Here is a 27,488-nt window from a genome sequence, read left to right as displayed (position 1 = left end):
CCCAATTGCAGCCCTGCTGGCTTTCCAAGCAACAACCCATCAGTCCAGCCTCACCCGGGAGGACAGGAGACAGGGGGTCACTCGCAGCCCCTCTTCTCATCACAGCTTTCACGCAGCCTTAAGCAGCAGCCCCGGCCATCACCCCCTTCTGCTACACCTTCTGGGGGGGCAGTTTCCCAGATGGCCAGAGACTTGCAAACCTCAAAACACCCCAGAAACCCTGGGCTCTGCATTCTGCCTTTCCTTGCATCAGAGACAGCTGGACTCCAGGCAACTCAGTGACACCAAACACCTCTTTGTCCTACTTTAGGGGAAGCTTGTACTCTCCCCAACAAACAGGGCTGGGTACGAGGCACCACTAACCAGGGAGTACAAAGAACAGGCTAAGACAAAGCAAGCATCTCATTTTTTAAAGAAAGATGTTACATCTCTAACTCCTCTGCCCAAGTAACTCCACAAATACCATGAAGTTTGGCCACCACTGGCATTTGAGGTGTTTTGCTGCTTCATGCAAAACTCGGGGGAAGATCTTTATGGAGCTGGCAGAAGCAGGCCTGGGGCCTTACCACAGCCTAGAGAAATACCATCCCACCAAATTTTACAGCCAAAAAAAGAGAGACTGAAAGAAACAAAGAGACCCAATAATTTATTGGCAGAGCTGAAAGGGGGCATTTGAAAACCATAGGGCTGACTCTCAACTGGGAAGCTCCTCCCAGCCGCAGAGAGATTTATAATACTGGTATCCCTCAGCAAAAGGCTCTGACATTGAGGCAGAATTCCAGAGATCCTGCATGTCATGTAGAGAAAGAGAGGAAAGTGCTGCAAGATGCGGCCCCAAGGGCACGCTGCGAATTGAAAGGTTGGCCTCCCACCCCACTGCTAAAAAAAAAAGTTTCTGTATGACAAAAGTCAGCCTCTATTTGTCACCGCTGCTGGAGGGCTTCAGATGGATCCTTCCTCCAAGGAGGAGTGTGAGAGAGTGGCCCAAGAGTCCCTTCAGAGGTCAGAGGGCACTGGTGGAGACCTCTCAGTGCTTTCAACATGGAGAGAGGAGCTTAGTGCCAACTCTTGTTCTCACAACGTGATTTTTGTATTTCGAAAGCTTGAATTATCCCTGGAAAACAGAGGGAAGAAAGAGGTTAAAGGCGTGCATTCCTTCAGATCACAATGCCCCCCCATTCCACCCTACCAGTGTTGCCATCCCAGTATGCCACTCAAATCAATGCTTATTAAACCTCCTAAGCAGATCTGCTTTCTAACTAGAGACTTTTCACGTAAGTCAACCTGCTGGTCTAGAACACTTGGAACACAGAAAGAAGTGTCAACTCCTGTGAGCAAAGCACATGATAAACTCTGGAAACCTCCCTGATAGTCTGGTGTTTCAACATCTTTCAAGATCTCTTCCTTCCCAAACATTTGTCCTCAGGGATTCGGCTTGGAGCACAAATATACCGTCAGTCCATCCTTCTCCTCCCTCTCTCCTGTGTATTTAGGCTCCTTTTGTCATGCTGTTAACAACTTTAGCTCTCTGGTCTCTCCTAGCTTAAAAGAATATCTAATCTGAAAAGGACGCTTCCCTCAAGTGCAAACAGACGCTTCTTCAGCAGCTTTTACTCACATGAGTCCAGCCACATGAGTCACAGGGGCTACTGACAAAGAAAGGACTGCTGGCCCACAACCTTCACGTGTATAGTCCTGCGGCACATGGCAGCAACTGAAGATGGGGCAGGTTACAGAAACCTGTGTTAATGCTCACTGCCAGCCTGTGAGCAGCAGCCGTAGGCAAAGGCTATTTACACATTAATAGAAAGGTGGTATGTTTTTTTTTAAACTCAAATGGAAATTAATGAGATTATAATTATTTTGAGAGAATTATTTTGGCACCTCTTCCCATAACAGGGACAGTAAGTTGCCCAAACCAAACACCTAGGGATGCCCCAGCATACATCACCACAAATCAGCAGAGTTGCGTTGAAGAGCAAAGGCAGTAGCTTCAGAAGCAAGGTGCTCTGCAGGACTGTAAAATCCTGCTTAAACCCTCCAGCTAGCACTGCGTGCTGCTGAGCACTGCATGGCAGCTGTAACATCACAGCACAGTGCATGCTGGAACACCTCCAGGAGGCGGGCTAGAGAGCTGGAGGAGCAGGACCAAATAAAAAATACTCTTTACAAAGTTAAACAAGTTACTCTGCTACAACATGACAGCAAAAACCGTGCTGGAGGCCATCTGCAGAAGACTGGTGTTCACCTTTGCACTTGCCAGCAAAGCAGGCTGTGCTGACATTTGGGAACATGATTCAGGATTCATTAACTGGATTCCGGTTAATTTGCAACAATGGTTTGGCTTTCTGTCCCACACTGTACTTTCACCCGTGCCATCAGCCTCAGGAGGACAGCACACTTTGGTTAGCTCTCTCAGACAGGTTTCTACTTTTTCCCCTCCTTTCGCCTCTCTCAGGGTGCCCCAGGCCCTCTGTTCATCACTACTCTCCCTGCTCAGCATAGGTAACACGATACATTTTGAAGCGAAATCAACTCTGTCACTGTTTTCCTACACACTTGGCACATTTCCTGCCTTCTGAGACTGGTATTTCATGAAGTGAGCTGGTTTCCTCTTCTGGAAGGTCACTTGAATGTCATCTAACAATAACAACACTACTAGATGCCTGCGTAATATTTTGTAAACATTGATCCTCACAAAAAGCCAAATCTGTGAGGAAAGAGAGATATTATTTTCACCCATGACTTCAGAGCAAGCTATGAGAACATCGCTTGCCCAAAGCTGCGGAGGGAGGTTTTGGGATCCCCAGTGGCCCCTTGGAGCAGCTACAGACCACCATGGGGTGGGAATCGGGCAAGGTAATGCTCCCTTCCAGCAGGTTCCTCTGCTCTGGCACTTGGCAATGCAGCAATCTCACTTGGCTACAACCAAACCCAACTCTCATCACCAGCCCTGCTAGCCCTTTTTAAGGAAAGAGCCTGCCATCAGGGAAGCGGGCACTGGAGGGGAAAACCAGTTTGAGCTATGAGATTTACAACAGCCCTGAGCTCACCTTGGCTATTTTCTCTGCACATGGTCGGTTGCCACTACCAGAAGTAGCAGGTGGTTTCATCTCATTAGCCACGGCATTATTATTTCTAAATACAGTAGCTACTGTGTCCTTCCTGAACAAGCTTTTATTGACAGACTAATTTATTCTGCTCCAGCCCACTGTCAAGAGCAAAGGCACGTATGCCAAGCTCCAGGCGTCTCTCTCAGTGTCCATCACATGGATGTGCTTAGCATTCATTTACCACTCCATATCTGATTACAGTCAACTCTAGGCAACAGACCCAAGCTGAAGACATACCTCTCAGCCTCCTGGAACCAGGTCTGGGATACAAGTGCCTTGCACAGCGGAAGGACACATTAGTAAAATAGCTCACAGCATCACAACAGAAAATGCTGTGTGAATGGAGACCATGGTGAATGTTGGTGGTTTCGGTCAAAAAAAACTTAAAAAAAAATATCATTTTGACCTTTGGGAAAGAGCCAGTAGTAGAATGGGCCCACCACCAGGCCCATAAGGCAACAGAAGTTGCCAGGCCACAGGAAGAGGGTTGGAAGCTGAGAGGTATGCCATAAAGTCACATAAGAAGAAAGATGAGGCCCTACCCTGGGTGTGACAGAGGGAGGGGGAGCGTTCGATCAGCGGCCACTGCTGTTCACCAGGCCATGAAACTCCTCCCAGGCCCTGGCAAGCCAGAGGGAAAAAAAAAAATGAAACAAAAAACAAAAAAACAGCACTTCAGATCAAAGGCTTCTTAACTTTTAACGAGAGCAGAAACATTCAATGGCGTTTGAAAGGCACTTGTCTTCAGAGAGCAAGGCAATATTCTCTGATAGCCCTAGTGGACAGAAGCATCCTTAAAACCCAGCCAAACATCTGACAGCACGCGGCAGCTTTAACGTCCTGCACAGGCATGAAGCGTTCCCACTGGCTGCTGGTGATATAGCCCCATTAATACCCAGAGACAGGTATGACCTTCCCAGTCACAAATGGAATATCCATTTCCTATTGCTAATAACACAGCCAATGTTACGTCTTTCTGGAGGATTATCACATTCCTTGGCTGGTTAAGCTCAGCCCGCCTCATGCTTCACCACATACCTGCATATGTAGTAAACCCCCCAAAAGAGGCTTCTTTTAATGCCACACAGCTTATTTATTAGGAAATTCTTCAATCAAGCAGCAGAATCCAATTGTTATTAGAAAGTCTCATTTTCTATTGTAAACCTGCATTGTTAATGACAACCCAGTAAAAACATTACATCTATTTGAAATGAAAATGTTTTCAGATAAGTTAGAGGGACAGGCCTAACGCTGCATTCCCCGGTGGAGAATGCTACTGACGGACGAAGCTAGCAGACTGAAAAATTGCTGTCTGTTTTACAAAGGCAGCATACTGAAAGCCCTCTCAGGGAAAAGATGCCGAGGTTAATGTGAGCATGACTATTATCTTCTGGGATCAGAGACATTAAAGAACCTCATAGTTCTCCGTGCCCAGCAAAACAGTGCTGGTGCCTACAGCACATGCCAAGCCATTTACTGAACCCAGAGAGTCCCACGGAGCTGGAAGGACCTTAAAGGGAACCCAGGTCAGTCATAAACCCTGCAGATTTTGTTGCTGGCACTTCGCAGCTACCTCACAGCTTGTTTTCTGCATTGCCATCATCAGGCCACTGCAACACAACAGGAGAGTCCAGAAATGGAAATCCTGTATTAGTCAGCATCTGTGCCAAAACCAGACCACCAGCCTGGCTCTCACCTGAGCCTCACAGAGTCAAGCTCCCAGTCAGCATTTGCAAAAGCAGCTCAGGTGTCACATGCTCACTCCCAGCAAAGTCTTAGCCCAAATAAACACAGAGGATACTGGCAGAGTGCCTGTCACGTGCACTCTGCAAGACTGTACACCACATACAGACAAGTCTTGCTGGGAACCCAATAAAGAGAGCACAAGCAAGAAGCTTGTCACTGTGGTGTACAGCTTGGAATTTGTGACTGCCTTCCAAGACCTTAGGACAGCAAATACCTCTTTGGAAAGTGCTGAAGGTGAAATCCTAAACATCACTGCCTTCAGCATCACCAGTACAAGCTTGGCAAGTGGCAACACTCCAGTTTGTGCCAGTTCAAAACTGCTTTGACAGAACTTTTAAGAAGCAACTACCATCTCCATAGTTCTCCAAGGCACAGGCTCCTGTGAACTACCAAGGTGATAAGCTGGTCTAGGAGTCCTTATCTATGGCTGCCTAAGTTTTCTCCTCAGTCTCCCTCCATCCATGGTAGCTCAAAACCCTCCTGATCTTGACTAGGATGGACAAGTGAGTACCAGTCATCCACGGGAGTCCCAAAGCTACATGGTATCTCTAACTGACCTCTCAGACATGAGCCCTTGAAGCCAAAGGAACCATGAGGCCAAAAGACAGCAAAGGGTGCTGTAGATGCAGCAGGACAGCACACAGGACAGCTTTGGGGCATTAGTGCACCAGCCTTCCCTTGGCACTCGGGAAAGTGCAGGGCAAAAATCAAGGCTGAATTGGTCTGCAGAAGGAGGACAAGCTGATGCATCTCACAGACGATTGCTGAGGTCAGATCTGCAATTCAGCTTGACATACAGCAGTGTGCTGCTTGGAGGAGAGACAAACCCACAAGTGGCTCATTCTAAGCAAGGCTGCAGCACAGAGGCCCCTGAATGGGAACCTCCCCCACAAGTCTCCCCACGCACAGCAGTACTCTTCAAGGCCAAGACACCTTCCAGAGAAAGGAAAATTACCTATGTCACCCAGACAGCACATGGTACCAGACACTGTGGGTACAACCACCTCCCTCCAGAAGAAAGTCAGGGGAAAGACAAACTTGATCTGAAGCCCTCTTAGCTGCTGAATACAGGCTGGAAAGCTATTCACATCTCTAGCCTTATCAAAGTCTCTACTTTCATGTCTTCCCTCCAACTTCCCACACCTTGTATATCTACCACATTTCCATCGCATGTAATCACAACTTTTTGTTTTCCTCTCCCACAATTCTACCCAAACTCATAACGTCTGGTCTCTGCAGAAGGGACACAAGGGCAGATTATTTGTCAACATAATCGATAATTTATTACCCTTTTCAAACCAAGGAGTTCCCTGTTCCAACATCCCAATAACATCATGCGCATAGTCCTTCAGCTGCCAAGTCCTTCTCACAGACATAGAGAAAAAGCTCTTCCAGCCAAGAATTTTTAAGCCAAGACCCTCATACATATTATAGTACTAATTACTCCAACTATCTGCTGACTTGACTAAAAAAATCCACCAGGATGTGTCTGCCCTAATGTACCTAAACTATGCTAGCAGAGCAAACTGCTCTCCATTTCATACCGAACAAGGCTGCCAGTTAATTTCATCTGGCAGAATCTTTACGGCCTGTGACGTGCCAAAGGCACAGTGCCAGAGAGTCTAAGAGGTTATTTTTATGTATAGACATTTTTAGTACCTTATTGGTATACTGTCTGCGCAGCGATCAGATACTCAGTGAATTGATCCCCAACACTTAGGTTATTCCCGCTGAACAGATGGGAAATGGAAACATTAGCAGGCTAAATAAAGCCAGCCAGAGCTGTTCCTCCACACTCATTCCTGACCCACAACTGTTGAAACTTCCCACCTTCTCCCCCACCACCCAGGGTCAGGACCCAGGCAGGGCTCCCTTTATCCCCATCAAATAAGTTGAGGGGAAAAAATGCAAAAAGGACCCACTATTGGAGATTTCCTGCAAAAAGGGGAAGAGTGGCCACAGCAGCTTCAAGGGACTTCCCAAATTACCATTTTGCAAGCTGTTTTCTCCAAACACTCTCAATCTTTAAGACCTAGCAGTACTTCCCCATTAGTACTTCCCTGTGCAGCGCTGCCTCCTTACCATCTCCTTCCCCAGCTAAAAAAAAAAAAGACAGAGAGCTCATAGTGCAACGGTCACCAAGCCATCCCTTCCACCAGCCTGTGTGCGAGCCTCCCAGCACACTGACCACACACTACACTCTGCAGGTACAGTGCCCAGAGCAGCTCAGCCTCTTCCTAGGTGCTCCTCAAGCTCTATCAGAGTGTTTGGGATTTGTTCAAAACCAGGCAAGAACGTTGTGACAGGCCTGAAAACCTTTAATAGCTTTTTAAAAAAATCTAGGATACTCTTCTAGCCTGAAGTAATTCTTTCACATATCTTGCAGTGTCTCTAGTGAAGGCAGATAGGGAAGCCATCGTGACTTTGAAATGAACACATCTGAACTGGCCTCCTTGAAAACAAAGATGAAATAAATAGCTTATAGTCACTTCCTTGGTAAGAGACAAGCCACCAAGATAAGGAAGCCTTTTACAAAGCCACAGACACTTCCAAATAAAGCTTATTCTGGTGACAGAGAAAGAATCAATGAATCCATCATTTCAAAGCCCAGGTCTACAGAAGTACTCTTAGACTTGTGCACCTGGAAATATTACTGGAGTTGGAGAATGGAGTGATAAATGAATTAAGCCAGTACGGCAGAGACTCAGAGGAAGAGGACAGCTATCAGATTTGGAACCTCACCACTCTCCTCTAGCTTTTATTCCTGCTCTCAGACTTGAAGGAATGAAGGTGAAACAATGCAGCTCTCTAGAGCTGACAAGACCCATGGCAACCTGCCTTCCACTGACAGGCATCAGACAGTGTGTACAGGTCCCACTTGCAAACCATCTAACTTTAGACAAGGTTAACCCTGCCCACACATTTAAGATACAGTCAAAGACAACGATGACACAACTAGGACAGTAGCACTGAGGAGTTCTCCTAGGGCCTTGGAAATGAGCAAGCAAATGGAAACCAGTGCTATAAAAAGGTAACAGTTCCAGAACTAGCTGAACTCTCAGGTAACAATAAGAGAGACTTCTCACAAGCACCCCCACCACCAGCTTACTGTCTCACAAACACTGATCTTCTTGCCCAACACCTGCCACTTCCATGGGGAATTTCTCTTCCTCATTCCTCACTTTTTTTGTCATTCCTCATTTTTTTGTCCCAAGAACCTTGCCTCTGCAGTCTTCTTACAGTGCATACCCTTATTCCCTCCATAGGATATCTGCTTGTTTCCTAGCTAAAATATAGTCTGAGGCCATTTTTTCCAACTGCCTGCAGTGAAATGAACCCAGTGCCAGCCCTATTAAGATCAACTATTCTTCTCATTTACTCGAGCCGTCCCATTAGTTATCATTGGTGACTTTGAAAGAAAAGGATAGTTTTATACCCTGCTCAGCTCTCACTGCAGCAGGCACTTACAAATAACTGAAGCTTTGTTTTCAGAAAAAGCAGCCTTGCTTTAGAGCTGACAGGACAATCCATAAAGTCACACAGCAACCAAAATATTTCCAGACCAGCCCTCTCAGTGGCAGCCAGCTGCACGGCCACAGCTCTGGTCTCTTCTGGCGTTGAAGCAACATTGTTGAATTTGCCTGGGATTCTCAGATGGTGCTAGAGGTGAAAGCTCTCAATACAGGAGGTGGTCAGTGACCACACAGTTGTCAGTGCAGAAAAGAAAGGCTGGTAACCCCAGGCAGGGCAAAGGTGTATGCAAGGCAGCCAAGCACTTCATGCTGCAATGCTCAAAAAAAAAAAAAAAAATATCAAACTTTACAGTGATCACTTCCCTCTCCACATCTCTCCCAATGCAATTCACTTGCTACAGATACCCGAGTATTTTCAGTGGCTTCACTAAGATATGACCAGGCTGTGGCCAGCAATATTCTGCTTTCAAAAAAAGCACAGTGCACCTCCTAAGGCAGCAAAAGTAAGCTGTCTTGGTTATGTTTATTTTTTCCTTAATTCCAAACCACAGGGAGTGCCACTGTCCATAACCCACTGTCACTGCTGGACCATGTCACCTCCAAGGTTAACACCACTGATGAGCAGAACCTATTAAGTGGTTCACTACATCCGAGTGCACTTTGCTCAGTCCACCTCCGAGGGAACAAAGAGAAGCGATTTCTCTCCAGCTACTGAAACAAAATATCACATATGTTCTTTTCAGGTGCTCAGCACTGTAACGTCTAAGGTACTATAAATCCCCTGGAATTAAGCAGAGTCCAAGAGACTCCTCTAGCTCTTCTAGCAAGATTGGAAATTAATACAGACTAGGCTGACCCTTCCACTCGCTGGGATTTAGGCAGCTTGTCAATATCACAAGCAAGAGAAAGGACAAACACAGGAAAATTGCAATGAAAGATCTGCTTATCTAGCTAAATGCACAAGCCCCACCACTGAGAGCATCCCTGATCACCAAAGATGAGGACAACCTGGGGCAAAAAAACCCCACAAAGACCCCCAAACCCTCAGGCAGACGAGTCACCCCCAGGATTTCAGTAGACAGGGGTTAAGCAGCAGAAAATAATGAGCATTCTGGCCTTTATCAGGCTATTCAAGCCCTCCCAAAAAATTAGAGAAAGAGGGGCTCTCTTTCCCCTGCATCCCTCCTCCAAAGGATGCTCAAGCACCCCCAAAATAACTCCATTGAAAAGCAGGAAGATCCCAGGGTTAGATCAGACCTTCAGGGAACGCGTCTTATTCCCCCACTACAGCTTGCAAAAAAAGTCTTTTTTCCAAAAAAAAAAAAAAAAAAAAATCAAACTTTACAGTGATCACTTCCCTCTCCACATCTCTCCCAATGCAATTCACTTGCTACAGATACCCGAGTATTTTCAGTGGCTTCACTAAGATATGACCAGGCTGTGGCCAGCAATATTCTGCTTTCAAAAAAAGCACAGTGCACCTCCTAAGGCAGCAAAAGTAAGCTGTCTTGGTTATGTTTATTTTTTCCTTAATTCCAAACCACAGGGAGTGCCACTGTCCATAACCCACTGTCACTGCTGGACCATGTCACCTCCAAGGTTAACACCACTGATGAGCAGAACCTATTAAGTGGTTCACTACATCCGAGTGCACTTTGCTCAGTCCACCTCCGAGGGAACAAAGAGAAGCGATTTCTCTCCAGCTACTGAAACAAAATATCACATATGTTCTTTTCAGGTGCTCAGCACTGTAACGTCTAAGGTACTATAAATCCCCTGGAATTAAGCAGAGTCCAAGAGACTCCTCTAGCTCTTCTAGCAAGATTGGAAATTAATACAGACTAGGCTGACCCTTCCACTCGCTGGGATTTAGGCAGCTTGTCAATATCACAAGCAAGAGAAAGGACAAACACAGGAAAATTGCAATGAAAGATCTGCTTATCTAGCTAAATGCACAAGCCCCACCACTGAGAGCAGAAAGGACAGAATGCAGAATAGCTCCTTGGAATAGCTGTGATGCAACAGATACTTTTCAAACGCAGCTTGGCAGCACCACTGCTTTCTGAAACAAAGGGGGCTGCAGCCTCACTGGCAACTCATGAAAAATGGTGTCTAAAAATGAGTTAACATGAAATGCATCATCACAAAAGGAATATATAAAACCTAAAAACACAGTGCTCGGGTTCCACAGCGAGGGGCATGCTAGCAATTTCTACAGAAGCGTTCATTTACAGTGTGTCAAAAGCTAATCCAGGTCAATTCACTACCTAAAAGTCAAGGTTTTGAGAAACGCCTGTTCTTTTCTCACTAAGTGTGCTCCCTTCCCTGAAGCACAATCAATGCCAATCAAACCCTGCACATGAGCAGAGCTCTAGTGGAGAGATGCAGCCCATACAAATGAAAAATGCCACAAGCTCCCCTAGAAAGGCAGCCCTGACAAAGCCTACAGCACAGCTCTTCCATTAGAGCCTTTCATAAAACACAGCCAGAGTGTGAATATAGAGTGCTGGCTAGAAAGCCCTCCCGAGTCATAAATCACATGGTACATGCGCAGCGTAAGTGGAGTTTATTCATGACGGACAGTATTTCAACAGGGCTTGATAGATGGGTGGGGAAAAGGAGCCAGACTTTATGGAGGATAGAACTAGTTACACAAGAGATCCTTCATTAGTGAAAGAACCTTAATGATACAAAGCAGTGCCAAGCAGAGTCAGACTGAAGAGTTGTCCTGCTCTTCTCTGTCAAGGAAACAGGCACTGTCACCTCTCTGCGGCTGCTGCCGCTTGCTGCCTGCTGGTACCAGGCAAGAAAGGCACGAGAAGTCAGTCCACACATCACTTACACAGAAACTCCACTGACAAGCAGTTCTGCTCTGAAGTTACACCAGTGACATTAGGAGCTGTTGGACAGCACTGCAATCACACTGCTGCAGCTCAAGCGAAGCAATGGAAAAAAAGGGCTCTTACGATCCCCTACATGGCAGAAGGTTAATTGCTTAAATCTACCTAAGACACCAAACCAATTCCTCACTATCCCTCCTACCCACAGAAGAAGTGGGAGACAAGCCAATCTGCCCCCATCTAAGAATTGCTCCCAGCTGTAATCTGAGTTATTAAACTTGATTCCTTAAACACCTGGTATTCTTGGACAAGCTCATTTTGCACCACACGTCAGCAGCACAAAAGGAAACTTTGCTGCTATGCAGGAAGAGAGGGCAGCGAGCACGGCATGCTACACTGTTGTAGGGAAATAAGACCACGATATTGGATGCACCATCACTCGAGCACTGCCACCTGTCAGAGCAAGAACAGTTACAAACCTTGCTCTAGCGGCATTCTCTGTCCTAGGAAGTGCTGGTGGCAATAGCTTATATGGGAAAGGCCACACCATTTCCATTCTAAACTTGCTACACAAACCACCACCGCAGCTTCAGAGCTGGCTCAGGACACAGCTTTCCCTGCACAGCCTGAGAGAAGTCAAACACCTCCCTGCTCCCCCCATAAAGCCGCATCACCACAGCCTGCTCTTGCTGAAGAGGAGTAAAATACCCTGTTATGTGTCTACACAAGCACTTAGCTATCTCGTAACATGGACAGAGAGTCAATAATGCCCTCTCCTGGCAAAAAGTGCATGAGAAATGTTAATAGCAAAATCATGAATATAAGATTTCTACAACAGAAGTGGAAACTTTCAGAAACCAAAGCTGCCTGGAAAAGATTTGGTTTAATAATAATAATTTTTCCTTCCTTTCTCTTTCCCACACACAGTTCCCACACGGAACACTAGATGCCTACAGGCAGTTTAAACGAGACCTCTGTACTATTGCTCGTGACCCACACTCAAAATTGGCCATAACTGGAAGCGAGCTGCCTGCAAAAAACAGGATTGATCTCACCAAACTGTTTTGACAGCAAACTGATGACAGGGTGATTATGTGGAAAGGACATGCCGGCACAACAAAAGGAATCCATGAAAGGTACTTTCACCCTGATCATGGGCCAGATTAGAAAGCTCACTGCTCTATCAATGCCTTATTAATTTGTTTCACTACTTCTTCCGGGTACACCTTTTCAAGTGTTAATTTAACCAATATGACCTAATCTGTGTATTGGTTTATTATATGCTTAAGAAAAAAATACATTATTCACCTCTAACTAATACCTATATGTGCAATTTTTTGTCACTTTGTGGGAAATAAAAGTCACCCTGAATGGCCTGCTATGGCAAGCTGTAATAGGTTTATTTAAAAATACAGCTGTCCTCTCTGTGTACCGTGATCTTCTAGTCTTGTTAAAGAGCCTCTGTCACCAGGGCCTGGAAGACTTAATATACGACGTTTATTATGATTAGAAATCATTTGTACAGCACTGTAAATTCACACAGCACTTTCCCAAGACCATTTATAAGTCTAATGGCACTATAAATCCCCGTTAGCTTCCGCACTTTATTCCTCAGAATCTCTATTTATTCAAATCATCTCGTCCTCCCCACTGCAATCCTGTCTTTGAATACATCAAGCCACAGCCCCACACTGGGCTGCCCATCTCCCAAGCGACAGGCTGGGTGGATTGCTAACAAAGCCTTGGACTATACACTTCAAAAAAATAAGGTTTTACTATTAGAGCCAAATGTCCCTAACAACAGTACCATAATGACAGAGATATTTGGCTTTCAAAGCACACTGGCAACAATTGCTGCTGTTTGTATCACTGTTCGCAGCAAACAGCCCCAACGCATGTGAGCACTTCTCTCAGTTCTTGCGATCTGCATTAAATTGCTCAAGCACACATGCAACCAGCAGCAGGCCCTCCCCCTGCCACCACACGTACTTGATGCTATCCGTGTGTGTTTTATATTCCATGATGGTGTTGGGAGGTAGGTTGAGGACTCTTCGTAACGTATCGCGTATCCGGGCTGTCGTGGCCTGGTCACTGGCTGTCTTGTTCCATATCGAGATAATATCCTCCTACAGAATAGCATGTTTGGGGTAAGCAGATGGTACTTTTTGTAGTCCTGCCAAATGGAAGCACATGCCAGCTCTCAGAACCACTTACCTGGAATCGGACAGAGACGACTGCCCCACAGATTTCTTCCCCCACCATAAACTGTTCTCCCAACATTGCCAAAATGAGATTCTCCCAGCATCGCGATGCTAAGCCCTTTCGCAGACGGATAATCCATTTACCACCATTTTTGTTGGCATCATCCTAGAAGAGGGGCAAGAAATCAATTTGTTTTCTTCTAGCTATTTTTCCTGCTTCCCACAAGACAGCAGAGCCACAGACAGGAGCAGATATTGATTGGGTGGGGCAAGAGACAGAATGGAGGTATTTTCAAGCAAAAGTATTTTGCTTCTCCCCCACACAAGCAGAGACAGAAGTATACCACCTACTTTGAATACAAAGTATTTGAAACAATGACTCTCAGCATTCCAGAAGCTCTGTGCACTGAAGACTTGAGCTCTAGTGTTTTAATCCCACAGCAAAGACTAACACCAGCCTACCAATCCACACACAGAATCAGAGGCAAGGACCCTAAAGCTATTCCGAAATCCAGGACTGAGTTCCCCTTTGTCTAATTCCCTGTATATATACTTCTGCTTGTAAAACAGGAAAAATCCCCCCATCACAGAACACGGAAGGCAGGGAAAGAATTTGCATAGTGATACTTATAAGCAAGCAAAAACTTGAAAAACACTCTCTTTCCACATTTCCAGGAACAGGCTCACAAGTTGTGTTAACACAGAAAAGGACTAGTCATTTCAATGGGAACCACTGACATTATCACACGTCATATAGCTGGATGTTTGTTCCAGATAATGGTGACACAGGGAAATAACCAAAAATGAGGGGCAAGAGTAAAGAAAAAAATTATGCTAAACACCCAGTCTGCCACCTCAATATTGTGATTCCATATGTTGCACCTGAAGAAGAGCCAAAAACTGCTACAGACTCCCCTGTTTCAAAGAATGCACACCTATGTCAAACAGCAGCTGCTCCTCTGTGCAGAACACTGTGGCATTCTCCTGTACAACACTGTAGCTCGGAAATCTTACAAGGTGAGAGGGGAACAAATTCCATCCAAAGCCAAAAAGAGAGAGGTAGGAACAAGTCAAAGAGGTGGCAGTTAGGAAGGGAAATGGAAGACAGGTCTAGGACAGAAACAGAAGAACAAAGGATGGACAGCACAGCACAGGACATCCCCAGCAATCCACTCTGCCAAGCTGGGATACACCTTAAAGATGCTAAACAACGCAGCCCAACCCTTCTTAATGAAGCTAAATTAACTTTATATTCGCCTTAAAGCTTCCTTAGGGCTCAGATAAAACTAAACATTCATGTGTTCTCAGACAGCAAGTGCTAACGAAGCAATCGTGAGCAAACATGAAGAGCCAGTATAACAGCAGCATTCACCAGACTCCCAGTTTTCAGGTATGTGCTAAGGCCTCTACTGAAAGGGGAAGGCGAAGGCTCCAGACAAACCTCAAAGCATGACAGCAGCCACATGCAAAGTGCAAAATCCAAATCAACACAAGTTCTAGGAATGTGGCACACTCCCATGAGATGCAAGCTAGTTTCTGATGACTAAATTGTGAACATCACACTCTAAGAATTAAGCCAACTGGGCCTCAGCCTTTAAACCGGGAGTTGGGTTTAACTCCTCAAACCTTCCACAATTGCTAACAGGGGTCAGAAGATAAACTGGTATCGCTCAAAATATTTCATAGGTGGTTTAAGGAGGTTCAGGGCTAGAAAGGGAACGGTGATTGGGAGGCAGATACCATATTCTGTGTTTTACGGTTATGGTTAGTTTTCTTTCAGGTTAAACAAGCTTTGGTTCACTCAAGCATTTGATTTCCTTCTACCAGAATAATAATGATCTGCAGCCCAGTAAATCACCAGGGAACATTACGCTTAGTGCTTCTGACTTTACCCAGAAAAGACACAGATGAATGCAGAAAAAGATAAGAGCTACAGACATGAATATGTGAGCCCACAAGAATAACAGTAAGTAAGGATTAGCTTGGAAGAGAAAAGAGCATAAACAAAGCTCTACAAAGCAAGCAGCAAAAGAAGGGCCAGCAGGAAGATCCCAGATCCTCTTCCATAAATACAAGAAGGGAGTGGGGCCAAAAGCAAAAAAACCCAAATCTCTCCACCCCATCTTAAAATGGCTACAGGGAAATGATTTATAGAAATTCTAGTATCATTAACTTGTGGACTCTCTGGTTGACACATTACCAGAGCAGCTAGCTCACCAGGAGTCCAAAGAGGGTTAAACATTTTATATAAATTGTATTTGCAGTAACTGGCTATAAAACACCTTGCTTAAAATAATTGCCAACTAGGGTCACATATAAATTTCTCAGGACCAAGCAGCATAATTAGGTACTTCAGAGCAACACATAAAATCCTCATATTGCGAATGGTATTGGTCATTGCTGGAAGCAGGCCAGGAACTGGAAGAATGATTTGCTGTGCAAAGATATTTTTTTTTCTTTTTAACAGATTTGGATAGGAATGAACAGAAGCAAACTAAGTGCCCTGGAACAAAAAAAAGCAAATGAAGGGCTAAGTCTTCTTTCCATCTCCAGCTCTATGTACAGCTGTAGGCTCTTAATGATATACACCCCTTTCTTCCTTGTCTGAAAAGGGAGGGTTGGTTTCTTACAAGCTGTGTTGAATTCCACTTACAGAGGTCCAGCCCTCCTAGAGGAAAGCCCCATACTGCTGTCACTGGACAAAGCTATAATAAGGGGCAAGTGCCTATATTAGGAGGCAGAGAGCTTAACTGGGGTCCTACCCTTTGCTGGGCTACAGGCAACGCTACCCTGAGATCCTCTGGACCCACAGGCAAAGGCAGTTCTGCAGCCTTTGGGTGTTGCAGCTAGCAATTCTCTGCATCTGCCTTCTCCTCTGCCAGCAGGTCACAGGACTGCTAGGTTACATGGGACAGAGTTCTAAGAACAAGTTTACAGGAAACCCAGAAGAAAGGACTGCACCCAAGAGAAGCCTGGAACACCACTTAATGACTAGGGTCCCTTCACTGTAGAAGGTTCCCTCCAGAATAGTCTGTTAAAATATCAAGGCAAAAATGAGAGCTCCAACTCACCTCCCACATGGGTTTGATGCCCTCTTTGAAAAGATGGAAGTCACTATGGCCTGTCAGGTCCCCAGGACGTACCATGTGACTGTAAAACCGCCAGAACTGCTCCACCTGCAACAACATGAACATCATAATGAGGCTGTTCAGGCTGCTCAAAGTGTTCACAGCCAAGATTCCTAAAGAAACAGGCTTCCCTTTCTACACCCGCTGGTCAGAGCCACCTCCCCCTCTTCTGTTCTACTTTCTTGCCACAAGGGTGTTGATTAGGACATCCAGAAGACAGCGGTAGGATCTGAGCTTGGGTGCTTGTTTCTGACAGGCTCCATTACCAGATGACCACTTGAAACATTCAACAGGTGCCTCCAAAGTCACTTGGTGTTTGTCTGAAGAAATCCATGCCAAGGTAACTGCTGCTCTGCAGAACAGTCCCAAACATACCTTGTAAATCCTACTGCCCAAACTTCCAATTAGTGGATAAGTGTCAAGTGCACCAGCTACAGTCAAGCCTCTCTACACTATACACATCAACCCTGCATTAAACACTGCTCTCTGCAATTGTGGAGACTGCAGGAGCCTCCAAATAAGACTTTTTTAATTTTAATTTTACCATATCTGGGTTTTAAGATGAAAGACACATTCTGGTGCTGATTTAAAGTCTTAAGGCACCATTCAGAGCTTGTATGTAAATACCTCTTATTTCCTTTTACCATCTGCCATGGTACATCTGCTTTGACCACTTCACTTTGACTAGTTTCCGTTCTGGCACCCCTGTGTCCATTTCAGACAATCTGGCCGGAATGCAAGGGAATTATCTTTTCTAATTCTTAAAAATAACATATTTATCCTTTGAGATTCTCTGGATGAGAAAGGACTTTAGAGAGGCTGGATCTTTAAAACAAAATAAGGCACTGGAAGAGGTTATACTAATTACTACGTTTTAAGAGGACTCAGTGAGACAATAGCTATTACACAGACCAGCAGCAAAGCCAGAGGTGTTAGACACCATCCCAAGTACTTTATCAGAGACCTTAATGACTTGGTCAGCACTTGGAATTCTGCTCCAATCTCTGACCTCTGCCATCCAAGCAGGAATTTGTTTTTATAGCCAATAAAATTATGAACCGAGACTGAGGTGAGGTCAGAAGCAATCTATTTTTGTCACAACACAACAAAACACAGTGTGGAAGTTACATTTTCACACCAAGTGAATATGCCCTCTAGTGGTTAGCACTTAAAAGCTTTTAGAGCTTCACACTGATAAGCAAAGAATAAATCTGAACCCAGATTTAGGCTCAGACAATTCTTTCTGAAGCTTGCTCTTTCTCTTTAAACAGAATTTGGAATTAAACAGTGTCAGATCTGCTGACCAGCCTCCCTCTATCCTAACTGGACTCCAGCACTTCCAACCTACAGCAGCAACTGCAAATTCTCTACAGAAAAGAGCAGACAACAGAATGTGAAGGAGCTAAAAACCAATGTTAAATCTACACTAATTTAATGGACAGACTGAAAAGTTATTGCCAGATCATCATGCAGCAGCCACATTTTTCATTCACTGAACTAAAAGTACTTGCTCACATAGGGGAATAGGAGCAGTAACTACCCATGATCCAGCAGCTTATAGCTATTCTTCCTACTCTTATTCCACATGGATGCAATAACACAACCCAGCTGCTTGAACAGGCATATTTTTGCAGCCTCTAGAAGGGATTAAGGGATATTTATACAAATTCTCATATTACAGAAGATAGAAATTAACTGGTGAGCAGAATTAACATTTGCAAGGGACTTTGGAAAATCTGGATAAAATACTAGAATAAAGAAGGGAAAAAAAAAAAGCAGCCAACAGACTTCCCAGCCTTAAGAATGGCATTGTATGTGGTGCCTCTAGAAGAGACTTGTGTATCTTGGTATCTTAATGCCAGTTTTACACTGCCAGTACCATGCAACAACCCAACACTGCCTTTCCAGCATACGCTCAATTTATTCCAGGAATAAAAAAGTTTGGCTTTTAATGAACTTCACTGCAACACCACACTGCACCTCAGTCGTCGCTTCCTGACAGGCAACGGGCCACCAGCCGCTTACACATATATATAGCACACCAGATGCTTGCTGCAAACACAGCCTTTGTGGTGGAAATACAGGCTGGGGGGAAGTGTGTGGGGGGGACTGTACAGTCTTTGCTTCACAGCTACACTGCATGCAGAAAAGCTGTTCCTTTCTTCTCTTGCTTACTTTTCAAGTTCTGCTCCAGCTAGCAAATTTAAGCAACATGGGAGTTCTTTTCATCTTCTATTATTATTGTGGCTACTACCATTACTGCAGGTGCAGATGTCAGGCAGAGAATGACTTAAGACATGTCACCTGCCATAGGTAATTCAAGAATTCATATGTAAGCCATGACAAATCACTCACTCTCTGCTCCTGACAACAAAAGCCCAGCCTGCATGTGGGACACAGGGAGCACACAGGGAGCAAGCCAGCCATGATGACCATGCCATGCCCAAGTGACACAAGGACAACAGGGATATACTCACGGAGGCAAAGGTGCCAATCTGTTTGATGTTCTGTTCGTAACTCTGCGAGCTGGTCGGCCTCCCGGGTGTTCGTCTGGAGTACCAGAAGGTGTAATTATACTGCAAGGGGTGCTCAGCTGGCCCTGGGACAACAGCCTGCAGAACAGAACAGAACAGTGTGCTTACCCCTCACACATCCCTCTGAAGGGGGAATGGGAAAAATTACATTCACAGCATCAGAAGTCCACATGTTCCTGCCCTCACAGACTATAAAACAGCTGATCCTCATTTTTACAGAAAAATACAATTTCTGGTAATTGTCTGAAATGGACTATTAGGGTAACAGCAACTGACTACTTCAAAGAATACCAGAAATTTGCAGTGCAGGGATAGCCAATGAACTTAAGCTCAGGAGCACATCACAAAAAAGCAGCCCTCATAACTACTGGAGGCAGTATCAATAAAGTTTCCTTTTGTCCTCAACTGTTCTCATCTCAAAGTAAAAAAAAGACAGACAAACTAAAAAGGGCAATACAAGAGTTTTCACTTTTTCAAATTAAGAAAAAAAACAAAACCACTGTCCTCCTCTGGGAAGAACAAAACCCATCTATACTAAACCACGATTCAAAAGCAATTATAACTCTCTGGTGACACCAGCTCCCTTAAGCAACCAACACCCTAACGCTCTGGGAGGATTAGTCTGTCTTAGAACTCATTATGTCAGCTTTGGCAGAACCCATGGCTAACAGTAGGCAGTGATCATCTTTCAATTTCCAAAACACCCATTGCTGATTAAAAAGACTTCTAATGAGCATAAAAGAGGCTAATGAGAAATCATTACCCAAGAGTCAAAATGGACAGGAAAAAATTCCCAAAAAGCCCTCATCTTGCATCACTTGATATTGTTACAGGAGTAACTAAGGCTTAACTCTGTACTCTCCTCTCATCTATGGTACATTTATAAGGATTGCATTACTTTAGACAGAATACCTTTCCTAAGCACAAGATAAAATAAACAGAATGGATATATACCTTCTTAGCTAGCCTACATTACACTCACAGAGACCCCCTCTTAAGAGTTATTTCAACAGTGGCACAAACACAGCCTGCTAAACCAACTGCAAACCACTACCCCCTGGTCAGTAAGTCATTCCCCTACACGCTTTTAAAAAAAAAAATTTTGGGGGAAAATAAAGCTTTATTTCTCATTTCTATTCAAAAGTCTGGCAGACTAGCTGTGTTTGTTAAGGGAGCATTCACCTCTCAAAATATATACCTCCAAAAACTACATCAAATTATCAACCAAATGCTAACTTAGATCAAATTATCAACCAAATGCTAACTTAGATCAAATTATCAACCAAATGCTAACTTAGATCAAATTATCAACCAAATGCTAACTTAGATCAAATTATCAACCAAATGCTAACTGAGCCCCCTCTGTCTCTATTACAACAATAACAGTGCATTAAGCAACCAGGGCCCACCAAGACATATTTTCCTTTACCCCTGAACTGAGAACATTCCCACATCACACCCTAGAGACAGAATGCAGGTGCCAGCACCGTACCTTCCTCTTGGTAGTACTCTGTGGTTTCTCTCGATCATTCTTTTCCTTCTCACTGTCTTTCTGTGTGTTATTCTCCTCGTTCTGGTCATGGTCTCCACTATCATCATCTTTTAATCTGATAAATAAAAAGAACAAAGAGAGTGAGTCTCACATCGCACAGCTGAGAAGTTTCACGCCAAGCCCCAGCAGTCCCTGCTTCTGAGCTCTTCTGTGGTAGAAGGGACATCAGCGTTTGGAAACCTACGCCTGACAACCCACGCAGTAAAAACTACTACTACTGCTTTGCATGCCCAGAGCCCATCACAGGCATTTCAGGCACACACTTTTAAGCAGAAGTGAACATCAAAACGCCTTTTTAGAACAAACTCAAGCCATTCGTACTAGACAGTGATTTACCACAGAAAACCCCAGCTACTTGTCAGGGTCGCTGACTACTCAGGGGGTGAACACGGAGACCCTTCTCTGTAACCGCCGCCTCCCTCCCACACGCCTCCCCATGCCCCTGAGCCGAGCAGCAGCAGCCCCTCGGGCGAGCAGACACCACGGCAGCGCCCTGCACCCCGCAGGCCTCTCCGCCCGCCCCATTCCCTGCCAAGGGCCGGACAAGACAAGCGACAGGCAGGGTCAAAAGGCGGCCCGCGACACCCCGCCCGGCCCCACGGCGGTGCCCGGTGAGGGACGCCCCGCCGTGACCAGAGCCTTGTGCCGCCGGACCACCGCCCCCAGCCCTGGGGCCCGCATCCCCTCAGGGCCGGGCCGGGCTCACAGGGGAGTCACAGCCCGTGACTCATCGCCTCTCGCCCGACCGACGCCGAGGCGGCGGCGACAGGGAGCCCCCAGCAGGGAGCGGGGCCGCGCAGCCCCCGGCAGCGGTGAGAGGGGGCATCGGGGAGGGCCGCGCCGCCGACTCACGCGTCGAATTTGTTGTTCATCGTCGCTCGCTGCCGCCACCTCCGTCCACCTCAGCGACTTCCGCCCCGCCGAGTCCGCTCTCCAACGCCTTCCGCCGCTTCCGGTGGCGGGCGAAAGCCGCCCCTTGCTTCCCCTCGGCGCCATAAGCGCGGAGCACGGCGGAAGGAACTGAGGGGAAGGGAAAACGTACGCTCCCGGTCGCCATCTTGAGCGTGGACTCTGGCGGGAGCTCTACGGCGGGGCAGCCGCCATCTTGAGTGTGGCGGGCGGGGCAGAGCCGCCATGTCGGGTGTGGCACGAGGCGGGGCGTCGCCGTGAGGTGAGGCGGGGCGTCGAGCAGTTGCCTCACACGACGTGGGGGTGACACAGAGAGTCACGGCCGGGGAACCGTGCCATTTTATTCACAGTGTTCATTTGTCTCTGGTAGGCGTCATTCGGTCACTCTTTAAGGGGTCTGCCCAGCTCATCTCCTGTGGTGACAGACGGCCCTCAGCCCAGCCGCCATCCCCCATCTCTTCCTTAACCCTTCAGTGTAGAGCAAGGGATGGTGCAGGTATTTTTTGAGGCTAGGGGATGATCCCCACACAGGCCAGTCATCAGCGCCCTTCATCCTGTGAACGGGTTTGTTGAGATCTGCAACTCATGGCTATGGCTGCTGGCAGTTTCTCTAGCACACCCTACCTGAGACATGGATAAGGCCTGGGGAAGGGAAGAGGAGAGGGGAAAACACCATACCAGTGAAGAACCTGCAACGCCTGAAGTGGTAGTAGATGATAATGGACAGCTTATAGAGGGCAGGGCAGATAGTCCCTCCTTCAGTGCCTCCTCACACTTTATAAACCCACTCCCAGGTTACTCTTTGAGCACAGAATCTTATCATAGTATTTTGCAAACCTCTGACTAATAATTTCTGCTATCTGGCAGAATTAGTACACAGATTTCTGACTGATGTAATTTTTGTTTCTCCAGATTTGTAATGAGGAGAGAGAAAATGCACAGCCTGTAGGTCAGGAATATGGAAAAAGGGCATTCAACATGCGTAAGGTACAACATGTCCTCTGTTACTATAGTGTCCGAGTGCATTATACTTTGAAAAGCACAGTAATGTGATGCTAGTATTACTATTTTACTACTTGGAAGTAAAGGCAATGAGTGTCTTGGCAATATCCCTGACATCATAGAAATATGGCAGAACAGGGAAAAGGGATCTCCCAAGTCCTAGGCTAAATATCCTTACCACTGGAACTCCCATCCTGTTGTTTTATGGGATCAAACGTGTTCATAATCTAAAAGATGTAGAAAATTATTTAGAAATAAATACTAGCAGAAATAGTTAAAAACCTCATAAAGAATTTCCTAGTTAGTTGTAGTTACACATAAATGGGATCTTTGTGCTCTGAAGGCCAGCAGTTTACAAAAATATTTCAGAAAGAATGTGTTACACAAATTGCTATGGAGACCTGTTCATAGATAAACCTAATGTGCTGCTTCCGTTGCTGGCCTCTTAGCCTCCACTGATGTCAATATTAGTATATTAGTATAGTATATTAGTTCTAATACCTTCCAGGAGCCAGTTCTTAATTAGCAGAGGTTTGCATTCCCTGCCTTCTGAAGGAACTTTAATCAGCCCTTGTTTTCCCACAGGACAGTCTACCAAAATCACCACCTCATTTTTATTTTTTTTTTTTTAAATTTCTGTGCTGCCTATTTATAACGGAAGTGAAAAAAGATACTTGTGGCAGGTGATCACATGTTAAGAAAGTCTTGGCTTGTGAAACGGTAGGATAGCGGTATGCAATACTGAGGATTGCTCTTACCTGCACAAAACAGCACAAAGGTTCACAAAGTTTCCACCCTTGTCCAGGAAATGACCAGGCTTAAACTGTCAAGGACTCTCCCACTGCTCTTGATCATACAGGGTGGAAAATATGCTGGGGAAAATAAAGGTGTCCTACTGAAAGACAAAACGAACATAAAAGGATCTTTTTCACAGAGTCAAAAACTAATGACTTAAATTGCCAAGATATCAATTACTCTCTTGAAATTGCCCAATGCAAGTGCCAGCTAATTATTATGGGGTGAGAAACAGGGTCATGCTGTGCTATCTCCTACAGAATCGCTTATTTAGAAATTATTAGGCACTCTTAAAGATTGATTTTAGAGCACCAGAGGATGCAGTAATTACAGTAATCAGAAACTCTGGAGAAAAAAAAAACAAACCAAACCATACAGCACTGAACTGAAGGCTTCACACTGATCAAGACCCCTGACTTTGATCTTGATTTTCTCAAGGACATCTTCCCCCAAAGTCACATAGGTCTTATTCATTGGGAAGAAAACTACATGAGGCTGGATATGATTTAAAGTATTCTGCTGATACAATGAATTGCATATGCAGACACTGTTTTTCTAGAATTTCTGTGTTTCCTATATTTAGCTTGTACCAGTTTAAAAGAAGTCTAGGGTCATTATACTGGTACCCTTATAATGATCTAACTCTTGAAATCCTGAACAGAAAAATTGTAAAAGTAACATCTGTGCAAAGGGAGACGGACACTGAGTATAGATTTCTTCATATTACAGCATGTAGATAATGTCCAGCACCCTATTCACAGTGCAGAGTTCCTCACAAGTTGTTCAAACTCACCTTTAGGTACTTTTGCAGCCTGGGACAAAATATAAACACAGCATGTGGTGCTCAAATCAGTGAGAGGAATCTATTGCCTGGCTTTGCTTTGTCTAAGGATTGTCTCCAAAGCTTAGCGGCATTGATATACCTTCGCGATAGGGAAGCCTTGTGGTGTGGTATTGTGGGTACACAAATCCTATTGCACTTAATGCTGCTATAGTTCATAATCTCATGTAGAACTGCATTTGCATATGGTGGGTTTGTTTGGTGACAATGACAGCATCCAACTCTTCTTGGCCTCACTCTGCAGAATGAAAGGACTAGCAATAAGTATTCAAGAAGGCACTTCTGTATAGACTCTATGCAGAAAGTCAAAATTCCCAAGACACCTTACACTGCAGGATTCAGGCAGCTAAGTCAGCTGCATTTTGCCAATCACCCTGTCATGAGCGAGGGCAGTGACACACGTAAGTGCAGATACAAGCATTTCTCACCTTGTACTTCCAGATGCACCATAATTGAGAGCCCAGCATGAAGTGATAGTGGTGGTGTATGAACCTGCTATGAAGAGATCTGTCATCGCTTGCCCATGTTGGTCTTTCTGAACGTAGAGAGTGGGTCATCCTTTGCCTGCAGATATGAGACAGATAATAAGATTTAAGACTGCTTTAATAACAACAAACTTCCAGCAACAGAGCTTTTTTTTAATCACAGAGTCCATACTGAGTTGATGGAACTGGTAAGACAGCAGCGATGTAGCTTTGTTAAAAAATTAATCTTGCTGGCCAAGGAAGGCAGTGTACAATAAGCTTTCTTTCAGCTTATGGTGGAACGTTACTCTCTCTGTGGTGATTGCCAAGGAACATCCTCAGTAACCTTTTGAGGTTGAATTCAAAAAAAGAAATAGCTCAGCAGTCTCTCAGGAGGAAAAGGAGGAGAAGGAAGTAGGAGTGCAGCTGGAAATATCTTAACTACAAGCATTTTATATATGTTGCAGCCACACATGAGGTAATTACTTGTTACTTTTAACATCTGAGCTAGGTATGCATCAATGAAGTTCTGTGGCTCTGCAGGCACCCAGCTCTTCTGGTCGTTCCTGATCTCATCCTTAATAAGCATCCATAGATCCTGCAAATGTGTTAGTGCCACCAGCGGTCTCATTACCATAGTGCTTCCGTGCCTCAACAGCAGTGGGAAAGTGTCCTAGAGCTGCACCTGGAAATACAAGTGCAAGGAACACCATGACATCTTGACTTTGCATTTAAACTCTGAGTGTTCACAGCTGAACCATACCTAACCATTGCTATGATGCGCATGTGTTACTTGTCTGACTCTAGGAAATGAATGACCACTTAATTTTTTAGAAAAATTATCTTGGAGAGAAGTGTGTGAAGGATGACTATTACCATACAGTTAACTTTCCAGGTTGCCTGCTCTCCACTAGTAACTTTCAAATTTGGGGGATTTAAATACCCTTGAGTACAGTTTTTCTTGTTTTCTAAGTGAAGTTTTCCCCCAATTCCCTTCTAAATCTTAAGTCAACACTTGGCTGTAGTTCTCAAAGCCACAACCATGTTAGCTTGTCCTGTTTTTTCTGGATGGTTCTTGCAGCCCAGTCTAACACAGGAAATCAGGGCTACCACAAAACCCTCCCAGGCACAAGCTGAGAGGAAAAACCTGATTCTGACCCCAGGGCAAACTTGGTGCTGAATAATATCAATCTAAAGTCAGATCAGTCTTTCTGAAGAGAATTATTGCAGGAGATTCAGTGGGCCAGGAATGGTTGCAAAGGAATCATTTCTGAGAAAGAAGGGGACAGAAGTGAGTGCTGGTTTTAGCAGAGTTCAGTGTTTACTCAAGAGCTCTTCTTCCTCTCTGTTCATTGGCAAAGAGCAACTGTTTCATGCCACAGCTCACTGAGGAACTGAAGTTTGGTCCAGTTTGGAACTGTTTGGTACAGTTACAGGGAAGGGGTCAGTCCTTGCTCACCTGAGGCCAGGAGCTGCTGTGGAATCTGCAATGGCCTGGGAGACTCTAAGCAGCCTCTGGCACACGGCAGCCTCTGCAGAGAAGCAGTGTCCAAAAGCACATCAGCAATCGTGCTGTTGATGGAAGAAGGGAGGGGGACAGAGGGATCCACGCCTACGAACAGAGAAAGTTGCATCATTAACTTCTTTTATAGGCTATGACCCTTTGTTACACTGAGCTCCCATCCAGTCTGCTCCTGATTTACATGGGATTACACAAATAGCTGAGCCTGCAGGAATCAAGATGCAGGAGTCTAACTGGGAGATGGTTCTCCAGGCACCTTTATAATGAATGAGGGAAATATTCCATCCTACAGAAAAATGCCTAATCAGCACAAATCTGTCACTTTCTCCCATAAAGGTTTAGCATGAAAGCAATGAGTCAGACATGATGTTCCAGCCAAGTGCAAAACAAATTGTGAAAGCATCAGCTGTGTAAACCTCCCATCGAACCTATCACAGAAATTGCAACTTCCAGTAGAAAAAGCAGGGTTGGAAATCCAGAGAATGAGCCCATGTCATGGCCACATACAGATCTATACTTCATCTCTTTCTTTGGCAAAGACCTCAGACACCAAGCTTCCTCCCGGATCCAGGCTTCCAGGCTTTTCTTCCCTAGCCCTAGGTTCCTCAGAGTCATCGGGCTGAACCATCTCTGCTGCTTCCAGGTGTGCCTGTTGGCAAAGATGATGCCTGCAACAAAAGGGAGGGCTGGGGACAAGTGTGGGACTGGCATCTCCATCTCCAGGAGTGGTGAAATCCTAGTGGTTCCACGATTTACCACCATGAATTTGGAAAGATTCCTGTCAGTATTTATATGGGGAATCAGGTGTTTATGCTGTTTTTTCACATCTACTTGATTCCTTGATCCTTTTTGTGGGAAAAAAGATCCATGCCTGTCTTTCCTTTTCTGCTTCTTTACTTAGAACCATGCACTCAACACACGCTGGGTCCTGCTAGCTGACATTTTTACAACTTTACACCTTTTATTGCAAAGACTTCTTGCAATAGCTTGGTAACATGCTCAGAACCAAGAATTGCCCAGGCTATGCAAGTATAAAAATGGGAGACACATTAGTTTTGTGCGCTGAATGTAAATTTGGGGCCCAGTATTTGAGAAGGACATTCAGCAGTGGTTCTAACAGCATTCATCTTGCTGCCAAAAGCAGCTCCTCTTGAAAAGAGGCATTAAGAGTAGATGCAGTCATTGTACCAAACTCCATTCCTGATCAGCTTGTTCTGCTAAAAATATTTCAGTCCACACAAAAACAGAAAGCACCATAGGGGCCTCCCACAACATCCCTAAAAAAGGATGTCATGGGTCTCAAAATTATTCTGCATGCCCAATCAAGGTGTCCTTCACTGCTTGAAATCCATGTAGGAAAATGACTGG

General features: G+C 45.1%; 1 protein-coding gene across 2 annotated transcripts; it reads right to left on the bottom strand.

Moving 5' to 3' along the window:
* Window positions 1-625: 625 nt before the first annotated feature.
* On the bottom strand, window positions 626-21,556 carry EIF4E2 (eukaryotic translation initiation factor 4E family member 2). Of its 2 annotated transcripts, XM_014946046.1 has the most exons (8): window positions 21,440-21,556; window positions 20,528-20,642; window positions 18,979-19,113; window positions 16,445-16,549; window positions 13,387-13,539; window positions 13,162-13,298; window positions 3,656-3,734; window positions 626-1,114 (listed from the first exon to the last, which is right to left on the bottom strand). In XM_014946046.1, the coding sequence occupies exons 1-7, from the start codon at window positions 21,457-21,459 to the stop codon at window positions 3,689-3,691; spliced, it is 711 nt and encodes a 236-aa protein (XP_014801532.1). In that variant the 5' UTR covers window positions 21,460-21,556; the 3' UTR covers window positions 626-1,114; window positions 3,656-3,688. The 2 variants fall into 2 exon arrangements, with proteins under 2 accessions (XP_014801532.1, XP_014801533.1); XM_014946047.1 differs by lacking the exon at window positions 3,656-3,734.
* Between the last annotated feature and the right edge of the window lie 5,932 nt (window positions 21,557-27,488).

Source organism: Calidris pugnax, unplaced genomic scaffold (assembly GCF_001431845.1).
Source record: "Calidris pugnax isolate Ruff unplaced genomic scaffold, ASM143184v1 scaffold111, whole genome shotgun sequence".
Lineage (NCBI taxonomy): Eukaryota > Metazoa > Chordata > Aves > Charadriiformes > Scolopacidae > Calidris > Calidris pugnax.
The sequence above is the reverse complement of the archived record's forward strand: the minus strand, read 5'-3'. Positions and strand labels throughout refer to the sequence as shown.

Excerpts from the sequence above, each read along its gene's own strand:
- EIF4E2 (XM_014946046.1), bottom strand. The coding sequence starts at position 21,459 with ATGAACAACAAATTCGACGC. Across the intron at positions 19,114-20,527 it reads AGAGTACTACCAAGAGGAAG|GCTGTTGTCCCAGGGCCAGC; the intron begins GTACGGTGCTGG and ends TCTGTTCTGCAG. Across the intron at positions 13,540-16,444 it reads GCATCAAACCCATGTGGGAG|GATGATGCCAACAAAAATGG; the intron begins GTGAGTTGGAGC and ends CCCCTCTTCTAG.